At 39.0% G+C, this 22,676-nt stretch overlaps 1 protein-coding gene across 1 annotated transcript in view; it reads left to right on the top strand.

The window, feature by feature from the left end:
• Positions 1-22,676, top strand: part of dbpa (D site albumin promoter binding protein a) — a 43,840-nt gene that overhangs the window by 6,206 nt on the left and 14,958 nt on the right. The window contains exons 2-3 of the mRNA XM_037692740.1: positions 4,059-4,324; positions 7,195-7,387. Of these exons, the coding sequence (XP_037548668.1) occupies positions 4,059-4,324; positions 7,195-7,387 (459 nt within the window). The remainder of the gene's footprint in view (positions 1-4,058; positions 4,325-7,194; positions 7,388-22,676) is intronic.

Below are 22,676 nucleotides of genomic sequence, written 5' to 3' on the forward strand. Positions count from 1 at the left end.
ATCCATCCATCCATCCATCCATCCATCCATCCATCCATCCATCCATCATCTTCCTCTTGTTCCAAAGTCGGGTCTCGGGGGCAGCATCTTGAACAACGAGGTCCAGACATCTATTTCCACATCCACCTCTTCCAGATCTTCTGGGATGACCCCAAGGTGTTTCCAGGCCAACTGAGAGATGTACTCTGCAACGTGTCCTTGGTCTTCCCAGGGTCTTCTCCCAGTTGGACATGCCTGAAGCACCTCCCAAGGGAGACACCTAGGGAGCATCCTACCAGATGCCCGAACCACCTCAACTGACTCCTCTTGATGTGGAGGAGCTCTGAGTCTCTCCCAGATAACTGAACTTCTCACCCCATCTCTTAAGGAAGAGTCCAGCTGCCCCGTGGAGGAAACTAATTTCAACATCCTGTATCTGCGATCTCATTCTTTTGACCACTGTCTGGTGATTTTTGGTCAATGTTTATGGATGTTTTTCAACTACTGTGGATGAGAATGTTACCAGAGAGTTCTTTTCTCTCTCAGAGAGCTGAATGAGGAGCTGATTTGATCCTGCATGTACAACTGTGTGACTGAGGTCATCAGTGTCTGCCTGAGCCGAGAGTTTATAAGCGTATGAAAAAACAACAATTCTTGCACGTTGTCCGTGGCAGATTCCCATGACTGGGCTCCATGCATGTAGAGCTGCTATACATCTGTGTAAGTTGTTGTGAAAGTCTGCCCTTGCAAGTAAAACCGGTTAACAATCTTCTCGTGTCCTCGAGTGTGGTTTCTTTGAGTAAGTAAGATGAATAGAGGATATTTTTATCCAGCAGTCACTACCCAGAGTTCGTGATGGTAGGAACGTAGACTGAACGGTAAACGGAGAGCTTTGCCTTACAGCTCCGCTCCCTCTTCACCACAATGGACCGGCCCAAAGTCCGCAATACTGCAGACGCTGCACCGATCTGTCTTCTATCTCACACTCCATTCTTCCCTCACTTGGGAACTAAACCCTGAGATACTTGAACTCCTGCACTTGAGGCAGAACCTCACCCTCGACCCAAAAAGAACAATCCACCCTTTTACGACTGAGGACCACGATGGTTAGTAACCGAGTTAACAAAATAACCCAGCAGTCCTTAGTGTGTGTAAACTCAGAGATCGAGCAGACAACTGATAAAGATGCTGCCGATAAAAGATGATAATGGACATGAAAGCAACGGCTGTGTTTCTCTGCCCTCCATCCAGCTGGATTCTTGCTCTAACCTCCTGTGTGGTGATATTTTTCAGATTCTGCATCACAGATACTCGCTCCGTGTCTTTTCTCATCTCTCTCTCTGTCATCCCAGCCTGGTTCAACATGCTCCTTTATTATTATTTCATCGCGCTTCATATTTCAGTGCGCCATTTATTTCCTTTGCTCTTGCGGCGGTGTAATGTTTAAAAACAACGTCACCAAGAGATTGTCGTGTGAAACCACCAGTGCAACTTTTTAACTGAGGTTCCTGTTTAGTGCGAAGGGTCGTTTTTTACTGTGCTGATAGTTTATTGATGATGCATCTGTGTTTCCATCAGACTCTCTGTGAGGTCAGAGGTCACGGTCACAACTTTATTTTTAGATGCCTTTTAACGACTGCAGCTTTGCAGGAAGCAAAATAAACAAGTCACGACAAACCTCAGACGAGGCTTGGGTTTTGATCATTCTGATATTATCTTTATTTAGCTTCATTTTGGTGCTTTATTTTGAAAGAGTTTGTAAAGCCAAATGTTCGTTTTTTTAAAGCTCATTTCTTAACTCATTGTATGAATTTGTGTAACATTTCTCTTACATTTATCTCACAAACTAAACATCTGAATTTATCACAAGCACATTATATTTATGAAGAACTGATTGTTTCGAGTTATCTTTACTCAGTAAAACTTCCATATTCATATAAGCCACAGTTTGTAAACTAGGGTGGCCATGGTATGTTCAATGACAAAAAAAATAATAATTTTGAGTTCCCTGATCTGCTGATCACTGATCAACCCAATCAAGCTGCAAACCAGTTGATTTATTTTACTGTTGCGTAATCAATATTGCCCTGAAAAGGAAATAAATCGTTTATTTTCAGTAGCAGTCAAAGCAGCAAACCTGCAAACAATCTGTAAAGCAATTTATTAAGAGTGCCATGTTTTTTTATTTTGTACAAACAGAATAAACGGTGGCTGTTAAAAGCTTTCGACGTGTTTTTGTTTTAGACGTTCATATTTCAGCACCAAGGACAGCGCACGAGTCAATAAAACAACTTTTAACCTGTTGTTTGTGATGCTTAATGTCAATTATTCCATATTTGAAACATTCTTTTTACATAATGTTAAACATTTAGACTTAATTAACATTTTTAAGTTTTTCTCTTTTTGCATCTGGTTGTTTTGAGGCATCGTTCGCTCTTTGAGGGACAGCTCTTCAGCTACACGTTGACTGAATGTTTTCTAGTTAAGAGTCTGAGATTCTGTTCATGTTTGTGGATATATATATATATATATATATATATATATATATATATATATAATGTCATAACAATCAACTCACAGCTGTTAATAATGATGTTTCTTTAAAAATATGTTACTGAGCCAAATATAACAACATAATATAGAAATAGTGTTGAGGTATTTTTGACACTAAATTAAAAGTTTCTTTTGTAGTATAAATATCTGTTTACACTGGTTATTTAATACGCCCAATATATTTAATACGTGTGTGATATTATAAGTTGTAAACATAAACACATTTACAAAAGATGATATTAATGTGAACTCAAATGGAGATTATTATAAAATATCAGTGTTTGTATGTTGCCCATTGAGCGCCAAACCTGGAAGAGTCATTTTACTTATTCTCATTGTAGCTGTGTCACAACTTTTGACATTTTGAAATACTAATTATAATTTTCTCTCATTTTGTTGATTGAAAATACAATAGTGAGCTGATATGATGTCTGAAGTGGACACTTGCTATGTTAGTTTGACAGCTGTTTGTGTTTTTCTGTTTTATTGAAACATAATTTATGTTTTGAAGGTTAAGAGGTGTAAATTAATCAGACCGTAGCGGGTTTCATAATCAGGCCTTTTCTGTGCAGCTGAATTCTCTTTAGTTAGTTCTAGTATCTCAGAGCTACTATTCTAGCCTATTTAATCTAGTCAGAATGGGTCTGGGTTTCAGCTTTTATATTTTCTCTTTCACCTGAGCAAAAATAGGATAAACACTTCAATGAACAGATTTCTTTACCATTGATAGCACAAATTTGTTTGTATCACATCAATGTGATATCGCTCCAGTTTTCTCCATTGGCTCCCTGTCAAATTCAGAATAGAATTCAAAATCTTACTTCTAACCTACAAAGCACTCAACAACCTAGCTCCATCTTATATTACAGATCTTATTGTTACATATTTTCCAAACAGAGCACTTCACTCTGACTGCAGGTTTACTTGTGGTTCCTAGAGTTTCCAAAAGCAGAAGGGGAGGAAGATCTTTCAGTTCTCAGGCTCCTCTCTTGTGGAACCAACTTCCAGTTTCTGTCTGTAGGACTGACACATTGTCCAGTTTTAAGACTGGGCTTAAGACTTTACTTTTTGATCAATCCTATAGTTAGGGTTGGCTTGTTATGCTGCTATAGGATTAGACTACTAGAGGACAAATTGACCAAATTTCCTTAAATTAATAGTTTTCATTTGATACTATTTCTATCTTAACATGTGATTCTTGACCTGCCATTGTGTATCCGTTCTTCTCAAACCCAGCCGGTCGAAGCAGATGGCCACTTGTCCTGAGTCTGGTTCTGCTAAAGGTTTCTTCCTCATGAGGGAGTTTTTCCTTTCCACTGTCACCTTCATGCTTGCTCAAGATGAGAGTTCTGTGATGGAGTTAAACTCAAAGCAGTCTGCTCCTCAGATAAATAATGTTAAATTATTATTTTTACGTATGAATGTTTCTGTTCAGTGCCCTGAGACGACTTCTGTTGTGGCATGGCGCTATAGAAATAAACTGAACTGAATTGAAATGGTATTTTTTTAACTTTTGTTTTCTCCAGACAAAGATAAGCCCCTGGAATCTGATGAAGACTCGATGGGCATTAATGCCGGAGGGCCCGGCGGGGTTGGAGGAACCCCAGGCTCGGGCCCACTGCGCCCCAACTCCCAGTCGGCATTTCTGGGCCCTCTGCTGTGGGAGCGGACCCTGCCGTGCGACGGAGGCCTGTTCCAGCTGCAGTACATGGACCTGGAGGAGTTCCTGACAGAGAACGGGATGGGGATGCAGAACGGACCCAGCTCCACCAGCGCTCAAATCCCCTCTCAGGTGAAACCAAAACCCGTGTTTTCCTCTACCACTGAGCACCACTCACGCCGACGAATGTGCAAAACCAGCGTGTGCTATTTGTTTAACGCAGCTTGACTCGTTGTTCTAACGATGCATTAAATCACAGGGGTGTAATGGGAACACATCTGTCTCATCTAAAGCACTGCGAGTTCAAATCCCAGGAGGCTTAATAAGGTTTCAGAGGCTAATGTCTCCATATTTCAGCTACATGCATTTCTCCGCACATCCAGGCCTAACAGCTGTTCACAGCCAACATCCTGTACGCTGTCACGTCTTCATTTTTATCTGTTGTATCTGCAGAGTGTCTCCCTTTAAGTCACAATGGACTGGGACACAACTGGAAAATACAATTTTTCATGCAAAATACAAGAAATGTAAGCAGCACGTTGAAGAAACAAAATCTTACAGACTGACAGGACTTTTAAAACTACTCAGGGCAATTAGTCTGAAAATATGAAACATGATTTATATTAAAAAAAGACAATTTAGGCTTAATTTGAATGATTATTTTTTTTTTAATATATGCATATTGGATGCTTGATAATCACCGAGTTAGCCGATGGATTTAAGTGCTTCTTTTCTTTAGAAATTCTGGAGATTTTCATGGTCTTTGGATGCTGTTGGATTCTTTAACCCACCTTTTAAATGATGTCATTTCATGCAATATTGAGATTTGATGTGTCAGCAAAATGTGATGGTGCTCAGAGAATCTTCAATGACTTTCAACGACTTCTACGTTACATTTTAGCTCAATATTTGTAAAATTGACTTCATATATAACCATTTTTGTGTTGACTAATGTTAGCTGTCTGTAGTGGGCATCTTAAGTTGGGTTGACCTCGATTATTAATACGTTTATTTTGAGTGTTTCACTGAATTTATCTAGCGGTTCATGCAATATTCTGCTAACAGGCAGACAATTACTGTATTTTCTGATGTACACGTTGCACCGTCTTATAAGTTGCATCAGTCCAATATGTCTAATAAAATGGAAAATCCATGAATACGTTGCTTCGCCGTATAAGTCGCATCTATTATGCGTCACCGCTGACAGCCCAGAAATGTGGGTCGGTGTTGTGCCAAAAAATCGATTGGCTGCCACGCAGGAGCGTGCACGGGAGGACTTTAACAAGAATTTAACAAGATTAACACTTATAAACAATTATTATTTTGCTCAAAATTATAGCAAAGGTGTGTCTCAGTCTAACTTTTCCTCAGTAAATGCACTTTGGTTGTCAAATCAGCTGCACTTCATAAGCCGATTCGCGGCCGCAGGAACTTCAGAGGGACGGCTCGCTCTGAATTTCTTTGAAGTTTAATAAGATAACACCTAAAACAATTATTTGTTAGCTTGACATTATAGCAAATGTGCGTCTCAGTTTAACTTTTACTTAATAAATGCACCTCGATGGTCAAATTAGCTGCATTTTGCCGGGGCGGCGCAGCGAAATGAAGCTGATTTGACGGTTGCTCCAGGCGGGCTGGACGAAGGTGGCTTAAGGCTCGCGCAGACTCGGGTGGACCTCCGTCCATGCGGAAACTATGCGCTCTGTCCACAGATGATTGAGACTTCATACTCGAGTGTCCACCCTGAGCGGCTGCAGTCAGCTCCGCAGGCAAGGGGTGTTTACCTTTGGGACAAATCGATGTTGCCGATTGGTCACGTTCTGACACGCCTACTGGATTGATTGACAGCTCGAAAAAAGAAAATGGCAGCCCCAACCACAGCAGTGCTCTGTGTTTATGTTGTTAATAAAAAGTTCTAAAAAATAAACAGGGAGCACTGGCCCTGCAGTCCACACATCAGACTAGCCCACCAGAAAATCTCCAGACCCTCCTGCAGCCACGCTGGACCTGATTTTAATTCGCTCGTGACAAATCCCTTCATTTCTCACAATTTCAATCATGGCATCAACAGACAAGGAGGAAGAGATCGCTTGCCTCTTAGCAAAAAACAAAACAAAAGATAAGACCAGGTCAGGGATGAAGAAGGGAAATTTAATACACTGGTGTCGCATACAAAACAGTCCGTCGACGGGCAGTTTATTGTGCGACACAGAGTACGCGTACGCGATCGTAAAAATTGATCTTTGCACAGACATGCCCTGTGGGTGTCCACTTTGAGTCTAATCTGGTATGCGCGGACCTCCGTGCATGACTATGTGGGAGCCTTTACTTTGGCAAGCCGATTGTATCATTAATAAACACTTTTACCTATTACACGATGCAACGGCATGCCATACTGCTCAAGTGCCATCTAGCGGCTGAAAATGGTAGTGTTCAATATTTTCAGTCAGAATGAATGAAAATCATATCTCAGCCAAAAACTGGTTTATAAATATGAGATAAAATCCATAAATACGTTGCTTCGGCGTGTAAGTCGCAGGGCATGCAAAATATGCAAAAAACGCGACTTATAGGCCAAAAAATACTGTAGTTAATACCAAATTTTTAAGCAATAACGTAAAGTGTAGTGCTCAAAATATGTTTAGAGGATGAGACTCAGCTACTACCACACCAGGTTTTAGATGAATATCTTGAACACTTGATGAGTTTTAGCCACTTTTCTGTTTGATATCGCCACTTGGCTGTTAATAATTGAACAAGGACTTTGAAAAAGAGAAGCTTGGTTTTGAATGTAGCTTGGAAACATTTGAAAATGTCAACCAAAGGACACTCGGCACTTGTGTTCAGTGTTGGTGAAGTAGACGACCCCACCAGGGCCCATTTGGAAGCAGTTTAATGGTGCTTTCAGTAGTTCAATGTACTTTATGAGGATTGTTTTCATAGTTGTTAAAACATTGAAAAATAATAATGCCAGATGTTTTCTTTCTGGTTTTGTCTTCCAGAGCTCCCAGTCTGCCATCCCCAACCAGAGCTCCCAGTGTCCTCCCACGTCTCCTCCACCCTGTTCCTCCTCTTCCTCCTCCATGTCGTCCTCCTCGTCGTCCTCCTCGCTTCTCGGACTGGAGACCGTCCAGCAGCAAGCGCCGCAACCTCAACAGCAGCAAAGCATGATGGGAGGACCAGAGTGTCTACACGGTGAGCGAATTCAAAAACGAGCACATGACCAGTTTGTTAGAATATTTGAATTAATCAGCTGGAGATTATTTTTCAGTTTGTAGTAACTCGTAGCTTGGTTCACCTCCCATCTCTGAGGTTTTTAGACCGTCTTGAACTGGGTTCACTTCAAATGTCAACTGGTTGTAGACGTTTCAAAGAAAACACGCTGAACGTTTCATCACGACCTATCATGCATGAGATATTTTGCTAACAGAGCATTGACTGCAACAGTTAGTGCTCTGAGTCTGCGATGAGGATGAACGTCAGCGACTACCACACCAATTTGAGCTCAGCATCTGTAACACTGACCAAGTTATAGCCATAATGTTTGTTGTGGCGGCCATCTTGAATGGGCTGGGTCCAAAAAGATATTCAGTCGTATATTTACTGGTGATTATCGTCATGATAAATTCTGTGGACAATTACAAGTGCAGACACGGACAAGAAGTATTATCGCTTTGCTACAACTCGTGCGAAAGATTTTTTTCTAATCTAGCGAATCATCGTCTTCATGTGGGAATGGAGCCATTTTTCTCCGGCTCATACTCTCAGATACACACGAAGCTGTACGTGCAGCGGCAGTGACGTGATCCGACACTAATGAGGACTCAGACCCACAATGCATTGCATTAACTAATGCAAATTCAACAATTTGATGTCTCTAACAATAACCGGAGAAGGATACACTCTAATTATATCTGCGTGCGATGAATGGCTGACACCGTGTTCCCGACCCTCCTCTGCTTTCTCCAGCAGCCTGTTTTCTATCCGCTACATATTCATAATTTATGGTTTCCTCTCTGTGCTGCTTTTGATGCTAACCAGAGCTCTGAAAGAGTCAGAAAATCTCCGTCTGTCGTTTGTTAATTTCTTTTGTATTTTTTAAAGCTCGCAAATGTTGATAACTTTAGTCACTGAAGCCACGAAGTCGTTCTTAATATTCCTAAGATCATCAACGTCTGTTCTGTTCCGTGAGACGTTCAGGGGTCATGCATATATCAATGTAAATTAAAGATGACAGAATTAATGAAGCGTGGAAAGTAAATCAATAGAGGAAGAAATTGAAAATAAAGGTTATCGTTTTGTGCCAGAGTTTTTTCAACACATTACTTTGAACATTTTTGGAGAAAAAAAACCTAAAACTTGAATTTTCTAGAGAACTTCCTTCACAACATGGATACAGAGTTTTTAGTGTGAATGTTCATTCACTCTTCTGTGATACATTTTTCTTCCGTACATTTTTCAACATCTTTTTTTGTTCCACAATTTTTGTGCTATTTCAACAAATCGTATATCAAAACATTCAGCTCATTCAGGAGAAGGGTGCTGTGACTTTTGGTATTGGTGCAACTTTAGCTTTTTGAGATATTTAGCTTTTTCTGCCATTTGTTTTTTCATAGAAAATGAACAGAGCTCATTTTACATCCTTCAAATCTTTAGATGTGTTACAACCTTTTACTGCTCTTTTCACATTTTGTGCTGGTTCAGCTTCTTTCAGCTTCCCTGTGCAAATTTAAACTTTTTTCAGCTACTTTCAGCTGTTTTACGCTCCTTTTAGATTCTTTCTGCCAACTATAGCAGTTTTGTGCTTCTTCTAACTTCTTTCAGCTAATTTCACCTTATAATGCTCCTTTCAGCTCATTTATGTAATTTTCAGCTTTTTCTGTTATTTCAGCTACTATTGAGCTGTTTTATTCAAATTTTAACTTTTTCAGCTAATTCTACATTTTTTGCACTCCTTTAGACTTTACTCAGCTTAATTCAGCAAAAATGTTCTCTCTCCACATCCTTCTGGTAATTTAAGCTTCTTTTAGAAAATTTTAGCTACTTTTCAGCTTTTTTTTTTTTTTTTGCTAATTTAAGCTGTTTTCAGATAGTATCCACTTTTAGTGCTCATTTCTTCTTTCAGCAAACATGTTTTTTTCTGCTTTCCTGTGCTAATTTAGTAAATTTAGGCTTGTTCTACCTTCTCAGCTACTTTTTGAGCATTTTAACATTTTCAGCTAATTTTAGCTGTTTAAAGATAAATTCTAGTTATTTTTGATATTTTATGCTACTTTCAACCTAATTAACTTCTTCTTGCTAATTTCAGCTTTCAGCTTTTTTCTGCTAGTTTCAGATTTTTCTGCTATTTCAGCTTTTTTTTTTTAGCTGTTTTGTGTTAAATTTAGCTTTCAGCTATTTTTTTAGCTGTTTTGTGCTAAATTTAGCTTTTTCAACTATCAGGTACCTGGATATTACTGGATAATATCCATTTTCTTTAGCTCATTTCAGCTCCTTTCATTTCCTCCTGGTAGTTTAAGCTTCTTCCTGCCTTTTCAGCTATATTTTTTGCTAATTTCAGCTTTTTAAAATCCAATTTCTTTATTTTTGTGATCATTTTAATTCTAATTTAGCAAATATGTGTTCTTTCTGCTTTATTCTGGTAACTTAGGCTTGTTCTTCAATTTCAGCTACATTTCAGCATGTTTTAGCTACTTTCAGCTGTTTTTCAGCAAGTTCTTCAGCAATTCACACTGCATTTTCTCAGGAAATGTAATTTCTCTACTTGTCCTTTATGGTTTCAATGAAGGGGTGTGAAGAGTGATTACATGTTCAAGTATCACATTTTTGGGCCATTTAATTAGATTTAAAACAAAACTTTACTTCTGAGCTCGTCCAGCTACAACAAAGCCAGAAAAGTTGCACATTTTTCAAATTTAGCTTGCTTGAAGCTGAAGTTGCATAAAACAGAGAAAAACATTACAAAAATGCAAGGTTTTAGCTAAAAAAAATAAAAGATTTACATTAAAAAAGATGGAAAAGTAAGTGGTGCCCAGCAGGATCAGATTGTGTTTGTCTTTTTACTACGAGTCTTAAACAATGAGAGATATTTGTGAAAATGATCTGCAGAGTCGTGTGAGATGAAAGATCAAATAGAGGGAAAGCAGTGCAGGTTCAGTCTGGACACATAAGCTCTAAAAAGACGAGTGCTGCAGCTTCATTTCTGCCTCTAGTTCTTCTACAAAAGCCTTTGAATACACTCCGCCAGCGTGTGTTCGTGCAGAGGCATACCTTTATGGATGCATGTGAGCTCTGCGCAGAACTTTGAGACGGTCTTTGTTTGTCTTTGTTTTGGCATTTGCATGCAACGATGTCGGATTTAATGGGACCGTGCTTTCATCTTTCTGTGTATAAGTGTGTGCGTGCGCTCTTTAGTCTGAATTATAAACACGTGACTGGGCTGAGCGTGATGCATCCAGCCAGAAATCCCTCAGGTCGCTGTGCAGCTGAAGTGTTACTACAGAGCTGCAAAGAGAGAAAGAGAGAGGGAGTCAACCAGAGGAAAAGATGGAAACTAGGCTGGAAATAATAATCTCATCCACATGCACATGCTTTGGTTTTAATTCATGCTGTGCAAAATGGAGAACAGCTCAGAAGGGAGGGGAAGCAAAAAGGCTCGGCTGCAGCAGATGATTTGCTAATATTTCCATCTGCTTGCTTCTTCAAAATACTAAATCATAATTTGACACTGAAAAAGACTGATATTAAAGAAATGTAAATCCTGAATTAGACCAGTTGAACGAATGGGTTTGAATTAACGGTAAGAAGCGATCCAGAACATTAGGAGCCTCATAACCATTAACCATTTTTTAAATAAGAATTTAAATTCATTTGATTTTTTTTTTTTTTTTTTTTTAGACTATTGTTTGTTTTCTTGTTCGTTTTTGTTCATTTTCATAGGCAAAAACCTAAAATTAGTTATTTTAAAAAAAAAAGGGGGTGGAACTTCAAACACCCGTTTGGTCCATGGACGGCCCGAATGGGTCATCAGAGTTCTGAAAAACAGCTGGCGGTCGCTTAAACAGATTCATAGAAGGTTTGAAGGGACACTGATAAAGTTGATAAACTTGTATGTCGATGATCCCACTTTATAGTCTTTTAAAAATGTCCAATTGCTCCCCATTGATTATTAAATCAACTGAAATTATTTTCTTTGAAAACACCTTTTTTTCTGTTAAACCTAAACAATTTAAAAGTATTAGCATTAAGTCTAAAGAAGGTCTATATCTGCATCAACCTCTTAAGCCTATGGGTCAAAATTACACCACATTTAATTGCAGTTGAGGGCCACACAAAATCACGGCAAGGGCCGCAAATGGCCCTCGGACCACACTTTGGACGCCCCTGATGCAGAGTTAGCAGTTAACCTGGCATGCATGTTTTTGGAGTGTGGGAGGAGCTGAACATGGGAACGTCACACAGAAAATCTCCAGCTGGGAGTCGAACCGGTGACCTTTCTGCGAGGTGACCGCAATAACCACTGCACACCATGCCATCTATAAGAGCTGAATGGCTGCTAAACAATGCTGCAGAAGCTGAACCTGAGTTGTTGAAGCTAAATAAACCTACTGGAGGTGTTTTAACAACTGTCTTTTAATTATTTATTTTAATATTGATATTTTGGAGTGCTGAATCGTCATTTTCACAATAAACAACAGTTTAGGTCGTGTTTGTAACATTTCACCTGGTAAAATAAAGCTCCAATGAAAAAATCAAAACTGAACTTCATGCTAATAAACAGGGAGTCTGAGAGGAGAAGGAGGTCAGGAAACACAGAGATAGTTAATAAAACAAACATAAATATTGCTTTAATTAATAAATGCGCATTTTGCACGATAATTTTTTACAAACAAAAACCAGAAAATGAACATTGTCTCGGTTCGAAGTGACAGACGTAAGATTTTCTTGCGACTTATTTAAACTGACGCTAAACTATGAAAACTGTTTGTTTCTGTGTTTAAATCTTGTCTGCTTCAGCTAATGTTCCAATCAGCTCAATTTTAGATATTTTGTTTCTTTTGCTCAATAAAACAATCGATTAGTGCTGATTAGAGTTTGTTGTTGCTGGCTGCTGCTTCATTCATCCAATCAAATCAAAAGCGGACTTTAATCCCGAGACTTTCTTGAGCTATAGTTGCACGATACGTGAACTCATCTGCGTTGAGGCACGTGCTGCTCACTTTTTCAAATACTCCACAGGATGACGAGCAGATGTTAAAGTGGAGAAAACAAAGACCACACCACTTTCACATACGCCGTATTTTCCGCAGTTTTTTTGCAAAGATTCGTCAGTCCTGCAACTTATACACAGAAGCGACTTGTATACATTTCCCCCCATATTCATAACGCACTTTTTGACTGACGCTTTAAGTTTCTAAGAACTGCAACAGCGAGTCCTCCCGTGCACGCTCGCTTCGCTCGGCTGGTGCGGGCGGAGGAACGCTGGGGAGCTAGCGGCTGCGATGGATAGATGGTGCCGCGCCGCAGGCAAAATGCAGATGTTTTGACCATTAAAGTGCATTTATTAAGGAAAAGTTCAACCGAGACTCACCTTTGATATAATATCGAGCAAACAAATGCATTTTTTAACTGTTAATCTTGTTACATTTCTAAGACTTGTATGTTTTTTTTCCTCTTCATGGTGCAACTGATACGCCGGAATATACGGTGAATGACTAAACAAAAAGCATAAAATTTACCCTTATTGCAAACTTGTCTCCTCTGACTCCACTGAAAGGTGAAGCAACGCTTAAAACTAAAGTCTCCAACATCTCGATAACAACTTGTATATTTAGTCAGATGATTTATTGCCCGTGGCTGATCTTTTCATCAACACCTTGGTGGAATCTGTTCAGATGTTACGTGGCGCTTACAGAAAGAGACGAACGGTGAACGATAAGAGATGAAAAGATGAATCTGAAGCAGGAGGAACAGATAAACGTGAGTTTTATATCGTATTTTTTGGACTATAAGGCACACTTAAAATCCTTTAATTTTCTCAAAAATCAACAGTGAGTCTTATGTTTTAGTTCTGGTTGTACTTACGGACCTCAAACAATTTTTATGTGGTTATTTTGAATGAGTTGAATAAAGTTCGACTTATCTGTTTTGTTTGCTCAACGACCCAAAGGTGAAATACTAAAAACTAATTTATTTACAAAAACAGACAACAGCGACAAAATACTAGCAGGACTGATAAACTCGGGAAGACGCGGAGGAACAAAGCATGAACGGCTGACGCAGCATAACGCCACGACAAGGAACTAAAGACCAGATTAAATATAACAAGACACTAACGAGGGAGAAATGATAAACAGCTGGAGAGATGACGAGGATCATGTGAGCAGGAGGTGACTACAGGAAGGGGAAGACAGAACCAACGACAAGGTAAAACACAAGACAAAAACAACTGGACTTCAATCCTCAAGCTGAAGATGTTTCACTTCCCATCTGGGAGACTTTATCAACTGAGAAAACGTCTGGAGTGTGTGGAGTTCCACACATGAGCTCCACACACTCAATCCCCACCTGATGTTTGACAAAACAAACATCAGGGTGCAGAGTAGCTGCCGTAATTGTCACTGTATAAGTCACAGTTTTTTGGATAAATTAGCATGCTGGCGACTTATACAGCGAAGCGACATATTTCTGTTTTTTCCTATATTTATAACCCAATTTTTGGCTGAGATCTGACGATTTCGTTCATTCTGACATGGAAAATATTGAACACTACCATTTTCAGCCACTAGAGGGCGTTTGAATAATATTCAGTTCAAATTCAAAAATACTTTATTAATCCCAAAAGGAAATTATTTGTTGTTGTAACTCGTTATCCTCATTTCATTGAGAGATGTTATAGATGCTGATGGCTGTAGACAGGAAGGATCTCTTGTAAAGGTCCATCCCGCAGTGGATCCTAAGAAAGTGGCTGCAGATGCCCTCCGATCCATCCACCCAGATTCGGCTAGCTTCTCGATTCCCCCGGGCTGTAGGACCGCCCGAATGCCGGGCAGAACTCCTCCCAGAGCGATGGCCACGCCTCCCAGCAGTCTTCCGAGCTCCTCCTTGCTGTGGACAGCCAACTGTAGGTACCGAGGGACGATCCTGTCCTTCCGCTGTCATGAGCCGTGTTTCCTGCTAGTTCCAGGATCTCAGTGGTCAGGGACTCGAGCACAGCTGGCAGGTAGATGAGAATGCATCCACAGAACATCCTTTTCAACTCATTTGAGATTTGGGGCTGTAGTTGAGATATTATTTGAGCCTTTGAGATGTTAATCAGCTGCTGTTGGTTGTAGAAAACTGCCTTATTGCCATGGTTACACATCATAACAAATGTCCCAAACTAAAAAAGTTTCAGTAAAAACCCTTCCAGCTGCACAGCATCCGATACCAGAGGAAACAATCATCCAAAAAATGTGATTTACATCCAGAAAAACAGGAATTAACGTTTCCAAAAGCAAAATCTCAGAATGAAAGTAACAGAGCTGCTCCAACATGCAGCCACCTTGAGCGGCGCAATTCTAGAACGATATACGGCGAAGCGACGTGTATGGCAGAAAGTACGGTAAAGTGCTTATTTTTCTTTTCCCGCCTTCAATTCAACATATTTTTACTTCCAATAGATACAAGTTTGTTTAAGCAGGAACGGTTTTCTTCATATTTTATAACGTTTTGTTGGCGTCTTTGTCTTTTTTGTTGTTAAACGACCATCGCATATTGAAGGAACCTGCATTTTAAGGCTGTAAACTGTCCACAGCAGCTGCAGTATCACTAACCTTTACTGGGTCCGCTGCTTTTCGGTGCACCAGTGCAAAACCTAAAACCGGACCGACAGTCTGTGCGTTGGAAGTAAAACAGCCTCGTTGCAAATGGCACACGGCAGCGGTGGATCTGAGCTGAGCACTCGCCGTATGCGCCGGCTGATGCTTTCACTCAGCGCGTGTCAAAGTGTCGACAACATGAGCCGATACTTGGTGTGTGGTGCCTGGGAGTGTAAACGCCTTGTTTTGTCACGTCGCTAGTATTACACGGCACACAAACAAGAAGGAACAGATGACTTTTCTCAATCCCTTCCTTCATCGCTGCTTGTTTTAGTCTAAACGATGGGATTGCATCAGACCAGTATAACTGTTTGATGGTTTTATCTTAAATATCTTCTGGAGTCGATCCACATGTTGGTTAGCGGTCCAAATAATGTGGCTCGTACGAGGGCGATCGCTTTCCCTCGCAGATGGTCGAGCAGAGCACCGATTAGAGCATCCTTGACCTTTGGAGCGACGCACGAGCAGGAGATGGAGTCCTCCACAAATCTGTTGCTTTATCTCACGCCGAGAGATAAACCGCCCCTAAAATATAAGTTAGTTAAATAAAAATAGCTCAGTGTCGGAATACTGTCGTTGAAGCTTAAAATGGAGCTTAACTGGAACTGGTTTCCTTAAATGTGTGGCGAGCAGGATAATGGCACTCTGAGGGGGGCAGCGATTTATTCAAGGCTGTGATTAATTCTGGGCAGCGAGGGGTTAAACAAGACACTGACTCTGCACTTTGAAACGCTGCACAGGCCTGGCGAGCAGCGCCTGAGGGGGGGTAGAGAGTACGCTGCACAGGCCTGGCGAGCAGCGCCTGAGGGGGGGTAGAGAGTTCGCTTTGCATGTTTTGAGAGCTCGCTCGCTCGCTCTCCTTCCTCTCACACGCCCGGGCCATGTGCGGCCTCCACGTCACGTGTCGCTGCAGAGATCATCCAAGCAGGAGGAGGAGGAGGAGGAGGAGGAGGAGGAGGCAGCATGCAGGCGGGGAGCGGGAGATCGAGAGGAAGGGAGGGGCTGGGGGAGGAAACGGAGTGCTGAGCATGAGGGACATTTCCAGGGAGAGGAAACAGCGGAGATTATAGGAGGACTAAACACAGAGAGGATGGCTGCACGCTCTCTGTAATGATTGTTTGTGTGTCACAGAATCTAGGACGGATTGTCTAACGATCTGCACTAGATTCTGTGACAATAAAAACAACATTTTATGCACAAAAAAAAAAAAAATTGTGCACAAACCTCAGCTCATTATTAACATTTATGCATCATTAATGTTTGTTGAACATCCATCCATCTCCAAAATTTGCATTTTTAATAAAATAAAATATCACGTGAGCAAAAACATTTTTGAAAAGTATATAGAGAGGCACGGTGGCGCAGTTCGTAGAGCTGTGGCCTCTCAGCGAGAAGATCGCCGGACTGAATCCCGGCCGGGGGGGCCTTCCTGGGTGGAGTTTGCATGTTCTCTCCGTGCATGCGTGGGTTTTCTCCGGGTACAGTTTCCTCCCACAAACCAAAAACATGCACGTTGGGCTGATTGGTAACTCTAAATTGTCTCTAGGTGAGAGAGTGAATGGTTGTCTCTATATGTGTCCCTGTGATGGACTGGAGACCTGTCCAGGGTACCCCCCCCCCCCCCCATCCTCTCACGCAGTGACTGCTGGATATGGACACCAGTGACCCTCATGATCCGAAAAGGAAGAATTGGGTAAAGATAGATACAGTTTCATTTTTTTTCCATTTCCTTTACCCTTTTTCCAATGAAATGCTTTAAAACTAGACTCAAAACCGATAAATCTAATAAAAAAAACATTGTTCCATCAAACTATAAACTTTTATTTAATTGGGAAAGAACAAGGAGTAACAATCACACCGGCTGCCCTCTGTTGATCTCATCGGTTAAATGATAATCGGACAGACTCCTTCAGTTAACGGTTTGAAAGAGCCTCAGCTTTTAAAGCAAATTTTACTATTGATTACTTTTAATTAACAGATTCAATTACTGATTTTGCTCTTTTATAGATTTTTACAATATTTAAGTGCTAAAGGTATCTTCTGATGATATTCATCACTAATTAAAAAAAAAAAAATGAAGATCCAAGTCATATCCAGGACCACCTGGATGTTGCTGGTTTAGTCCAAAACATCTGGTTTGCTTCCATTCAAGAGAAAGGTGCAGATGTGATTCACTTTGGTGCTTTTAACTTCAGGAAGTCGAAACATTTCCATCACAGGGACCAGAGTTTTATACATTCAGCATTTCTGTGGGAATAATTGAATGACTCAGAATGTCCCTGCATGGGAGGGGAAAGTGGAAAAGGGGGAGTTTTATTTTCCTTTCAGGAAAGTTTTGTTTATTTTTAAATCTAAATCACATCCATCAGCAGCGTGAATGGATTTTTCTTCATTTAAAGTGTTGCTGAAGGTTCATTTAATAATTTGTTGTGTAAGTGTTTTTGAAGCATTCTGTCTATCGTGATCCATTTCTCTTCCGTACGTTATTTGGCATCTTTTAATTTTCACAATCGTTGTGCCATTTCAACAAATCATAAAACGTTCAGCTCTTTCAGGACAATCTATGACTTTTGGTATCGGTTCAGCTTTTTGAAATATTTAGCCTTTTCTGCCATTTTTTCTCCTCATAGAAAATGAATTGAGCTCATTTTACATCCTTCGAATCTTTAGATCTTTTTACAACCTTTTACTGCTCCTTTCACATTTTGTTCAGCTTCTTTCAGCATCTTTGTACAAATTACCAAAAAAAACAGCTATTTTCAGCTAATTTTAGCTATTTATTTTCAGCCGTTTTGTGCTCCTTTCAGTTTCTTTATACTAATATCAGCTTGTTATGCTCATTTTAGCTCAGCTTCTTCTACTATTTCAGCTACTATATAGTTGTTTTCTATGCTAATTTAAGCTTTTTCAGCTAATTCCACATTATTTGCACTCATTTTAACTGTTTTCAGCCTTATTCGGCTAAAATGTGCTCTCTCCAGTTCTTGTACTTTCAGCTTCTTTCTGCATTTTTAGCTACTGGTACTTTTCAGCAGATTTTTTATTTTTTGCTAATATAAGCTTTTTTTTTTTTTTTTTTTAAGACAATTTCTACTTTTTGTGCCAGTTTCTGCTTATTTCAGCTTAATTGGGCAAACATGTGTTATCTCTGTTTTCTTGTGCTAATTTTAGCTTGCTCTACATTTTCAGCTACCTTTTTTTCCCTCCAGAATTTTTTTTAGCTACTTTCAGCTGTTTTCAGATTAATTCAAGTGTTTTGTGGTATTGCATGTTACTTTCAGCCTAATTAACTTGTTTCTACTAATTTCATCTTATGCTCTTTTCAAAAATTTTCAGCTAGTTTCAGCATTTTCTGTTATTTCAGCTACTATTTAGCTGTTTTTATGCAAATTTTCTTTTTTTTAAATCTTATTCCACATTTTATTTTATCTAATTTCAGCTCTTTCCACTTCCTTCTTAGGTTAAGCTTCTTTCTGCCTTTTCGGCTATGCTTAGTTTAGGTGTTTATTTTAGCTAATTTTAGTGCCTTTCTTTTAGCTTATTGTTTTTTTTGTGCATTTCTGCTGATTTAAATCACATTCTGCAAATATGTGTTCTTTCTGCTTTATTCTGCTAATTTAGGCGTGTTCTTTCATTTCAGCATGCTCTTTAGCTAATTTCAGCTGTTTTTAAGTTCTTCAGCAATATGCACTCACACTGCGTTTTCACAAGAAATATAATTTCTCTAGTTATTCTCATTTTTTACATCTGCATCCCAGCTGCTGCCAGGTCTGTGGAGCAGTTCGCTGCACAAGAACCGAGATGTTTCACTCAAGAGTGGACTAAATGTTTTGCCTTATTTACACAAAGAGTTTTAAAATTGATTCTACAACTTCAAGGCAAACAAAAAGAGCTATCAGTGTTTTTTAACATAACAGTCACTATTTCCTCATCCATAAGAGAAAGATTGACAAGAACATTATTTAATCAATTTTATGAGATTGTTTCCAAGTCAGTAGCTTTTTCAGGTTCATCTTGATATTGTTGGTGGGTGTTTTATTTTTATTTTACATCATTTTAATTTAAAAGTTTTAAAGAGAATAGCTCCAAATTAAAGCCGTTCAGAAAACTTCCTTTGGAAGATTTGATGCTGTGTGTGGAAATATGTGCCACTGCAACGAACGGTGAAACCTCTGAGAAACCTGATGCTGCCTTCACTCACCAGCAGCATTGGCATCTCCGTACAGTCACGTGATGCGTTCAGGGGCCCAGTCAGTGTGTCGTAATCCGATCTGACCACTGGCAGCTCCTCGGCGGTGATTTGGAAAGTGGAACGTGACGAGAGTGGAGGTCACTGTGATCTTTGTGGAGCTGTGACATCACGGGTCGTCGCTGGGTTGACGCTGTGCGTTGTGATCCTGCGTTCTGGTGTTTAACGTTTAACTGGTGTTGGTTCAAGTGTGCGAGTCCAAACCTGTCCGTTTGTTACAGACCGTCGGTGCGTGGGAGTGACAGATGTGGTGAATTCTGTCAAATGAGTAACTTTTTTTATTTTTTAATTTAGTCCAAAACATCAAAATTGCCAAAAACATACATTTTAAACTTTGTTCTTTAATTTTTATTTATTTATTTTTATGCGTTTGGCATCTTCACATGTCTTTTTGTCAGCTTTAAATAATTTTAAAATATTTCTCAAACACTAAAATCAAGTTGACCAAAATAAATTAAACATAAATTAGTTGTTAACGATGATAAAAGCCCAACAATATTGGTTTTGGAAGATAAAACCTTTATGTCATTAGCAAATGTTATTTTGCCTACTAATTAACACTTTGTGCCTTTTTACAAATAAACAGAATGGAATTAAATGTAATTAAAAGCATGCACGTTACATATGAAGTACCAGAAAATATGCATTTTTGTTCCCTTTAAAATTAAATTTGAGCATTTTGGAAAAAAAATGTATTTGCCTTATTTAAAATAACCAATTAAAACAAACCAATAATAAAATTAATGAAGCATCATAGCAACAAAATATAATATTTTTATTAATAGAAAAACACTCTAGTACGTCAGTATTTAAAATCAGTAATCTAGTATATGAACAAATGTTTTAAATCATGATCTTTAGAGATTTCTCAAACAAAAAGTCAATTATTTGTAATTCCAAAGGGGATTATTAAATGAGTAAATCGAAAGAAAACACAACCCTTCGTCATTCGGACTTGGGATTCGATGTTCTGTAAGTCAGAACCAATCAACTTCAGAGCCGTCTTTATGTTTACGTTGCAGGGAGGGGGAACTCTTTTTATGTAACACACTTGTGTTTCCAGTTCTTGGAAAGAAAACAGCCTCATCAGGTCATTGATAGAAACAAGCCGACACTAAACACCGTTTCATCCCTTATCTTATTACAACCACGCTTTTACTCCTTATACTGTAGTAAATACACAGTACAGTATTTTAATACTAACGATGATCATAACGAGTTTCTTCTGTCAGGACTGGAATACCACAAGTTCTCAATGTGAATTAAAAAGGCTGCAATTAACAAGGTTATAGCTGCTCTTCATCCATCAAAAAAAAAAAAAGTATAAAATCTAACTGGTAATACAGCAACAAATGACATCAAGGACAGTAACTGCAGATTTAAAAAAGAAGCTGCATGGTTCCCACGTTGGCAGCTGTCCCCATGTTTTAATATGCTGGAGTACACTTTTGAAATGAACAGTCAGATTTGGATCATATGCTAAAAACAATTATTAGGTGTTCTTCTTAGTGTGGTTCTTAGACCGGCATGCTTTCTGGAGCTCCCGTGCAGGTGTCAAAACGCAGCAGTAGTTCTCTTGAGACGTGCTCTGGACACCTGCAGCAACTCTAATTTTAGAGAAAACGTCCCTCATAATTTTTTTAACGCATTTGAAATTCAAGGGGCAAGGCCTTTGTGTCTCTGAGAAAAAGAAGAACCCCCTTTGAATGTTTGCTTGCACTCTGGAGACCCTCACAAAGGCTGCTCACCGATGATCGCAGCCAACTGAGACTCAACCTTTAGCTGTGGTTCATCGCGTCGTTAGTTTCCCTCAGGTTATGTTCATCATGGCTTCCTGTCATTTGGCAGGTTCTTGTGGTCATTCAGTTTCGCTCAAATTATACCTCACTGAGCTTAATTTATCTGGCTGCTTCTTAGTTTTGTTAGATTTGATCAAATTTGGTTTGTTTCCTTGTTCGTCTTTTACCCACGTCTCTACAATGAGCCGTTTGAAAAGCCAGTAAAAAGTACGCAAACATCAACTGAATGACAGTAATTCCATTGTTACCTTGATGCTCATGCAGCTAGAGAAATTGTGTTTCCTGCAAAAATGCAGTGTGAATTCTTATTGATGAAGAATTTGTAGGAAAAAAAAAAAAAGCTGAAATTAGCTTAAAAAAAGCTGAAATTAGCAAACAATAGCTGAAGAGTAACTGAAAAGGCAGAAAAAAGTTAAAGCAGAAAAAAGATGAAAGGAGCAGACAGGCTGAAAGTAGCAGAAAATCCCATGAAAAACTTGAATTGATCTGAAAACAGCTGAAATTAGCTAAACATGTAAAAAAAGTAGCTAAAAACTAGAACAAGCTTAAAGTAGAAAAAGAAAGCAGAAAGAACAATTTTGCCTATTGAGGCTGAAAAAAGTAGAAATTAGCACAAAAAAGTGGGAATTATCTGAAAAAAAGTAGAAATTTGCCAAAAACAGCTGAATAGTAGTTAAGAAAGCTGAAAGAAGCTTTAATTAGCAAAAGGAAGTGGAAAGGGCACAGTCGTGCCCAATTAGGCTGAAAGAAGCTTAAATGAGCACATAGTGTAAATTATCTGAAAGTAAAAATCAGAAACTCATTAAAAATGGCTGAAATTAGCTAAAATAAAGCTGAAATTTGCAAACAATAGCTGAAAAGTAGCTGAAAATCTAGCAGAAAAGATATGAAAGGAACAGACAGAAGTTAGATACTCTGAAAGTAGTAGAAAACCCCACAAAAAATTGAATTTATCTGAAAACAGCTGAAATTAGCTAAAATGCTAAAAAGGTAGCTGAAAATTTAGAACAAGCTTAAAGTAGCAGAAGAAAGCAGAAAACAACAACAACACATGTTTGCCCAGTTAGAATGAAAGAAGCAGAAATGAGCACAAAAAGTGTGAGTTATCTGAAAATAAAAATAAGAAATTAATTAAAATAAAAACAGCTGAATAGTAGCTAAAATGGTAGAAATAAGCTTAAGATACCAGAAGAAAATGGAGAGAGCACAGTTGTGCCCAATTAGACTAAAAGAAGCAGAAATTAGTACAAAAAAGTGGAAATTACCTGAAAAAAAAAATAAAAACAGCTTAATAGTAGCTACAAAAGCAGAAAGAACCTGAAATTAGAAGGAAATGGAGAAAAAAAACATGTTTGCTGAATTAGGCTGAAAAAAGTTGAAATGAGTAAAAAAAATATAGAATTAGCTGAAAAAAGCTCAAATTATCAAAAATAGCTAAATAGTAGCTGAAATAGCAGAAATAGCTGTAACTTACAGAAATAAGCTGAAAGGAGCATAACAAGCTGAAATTACAATAAAAAAGTTAGAAGAAGCACAAAAATGTTGTAGTTAGCAGAAAGAATCTGAAAGGAGCAGAA

The sequence above is a fragment of the Nematolebias whitei genome, chromosome 19 (assembly GCF_014905685.2).
Source record: "Nematolebias whitei isolate Nwh7 chromosome 19, NemWhi1, whole genome shotgun sequence".
NCBI lineage: Eukaryota > Metazoa > Chordata > Actinopteri > Cyprinodontiformes > Rivulidae > Nematolebias > Nematolebias whitei.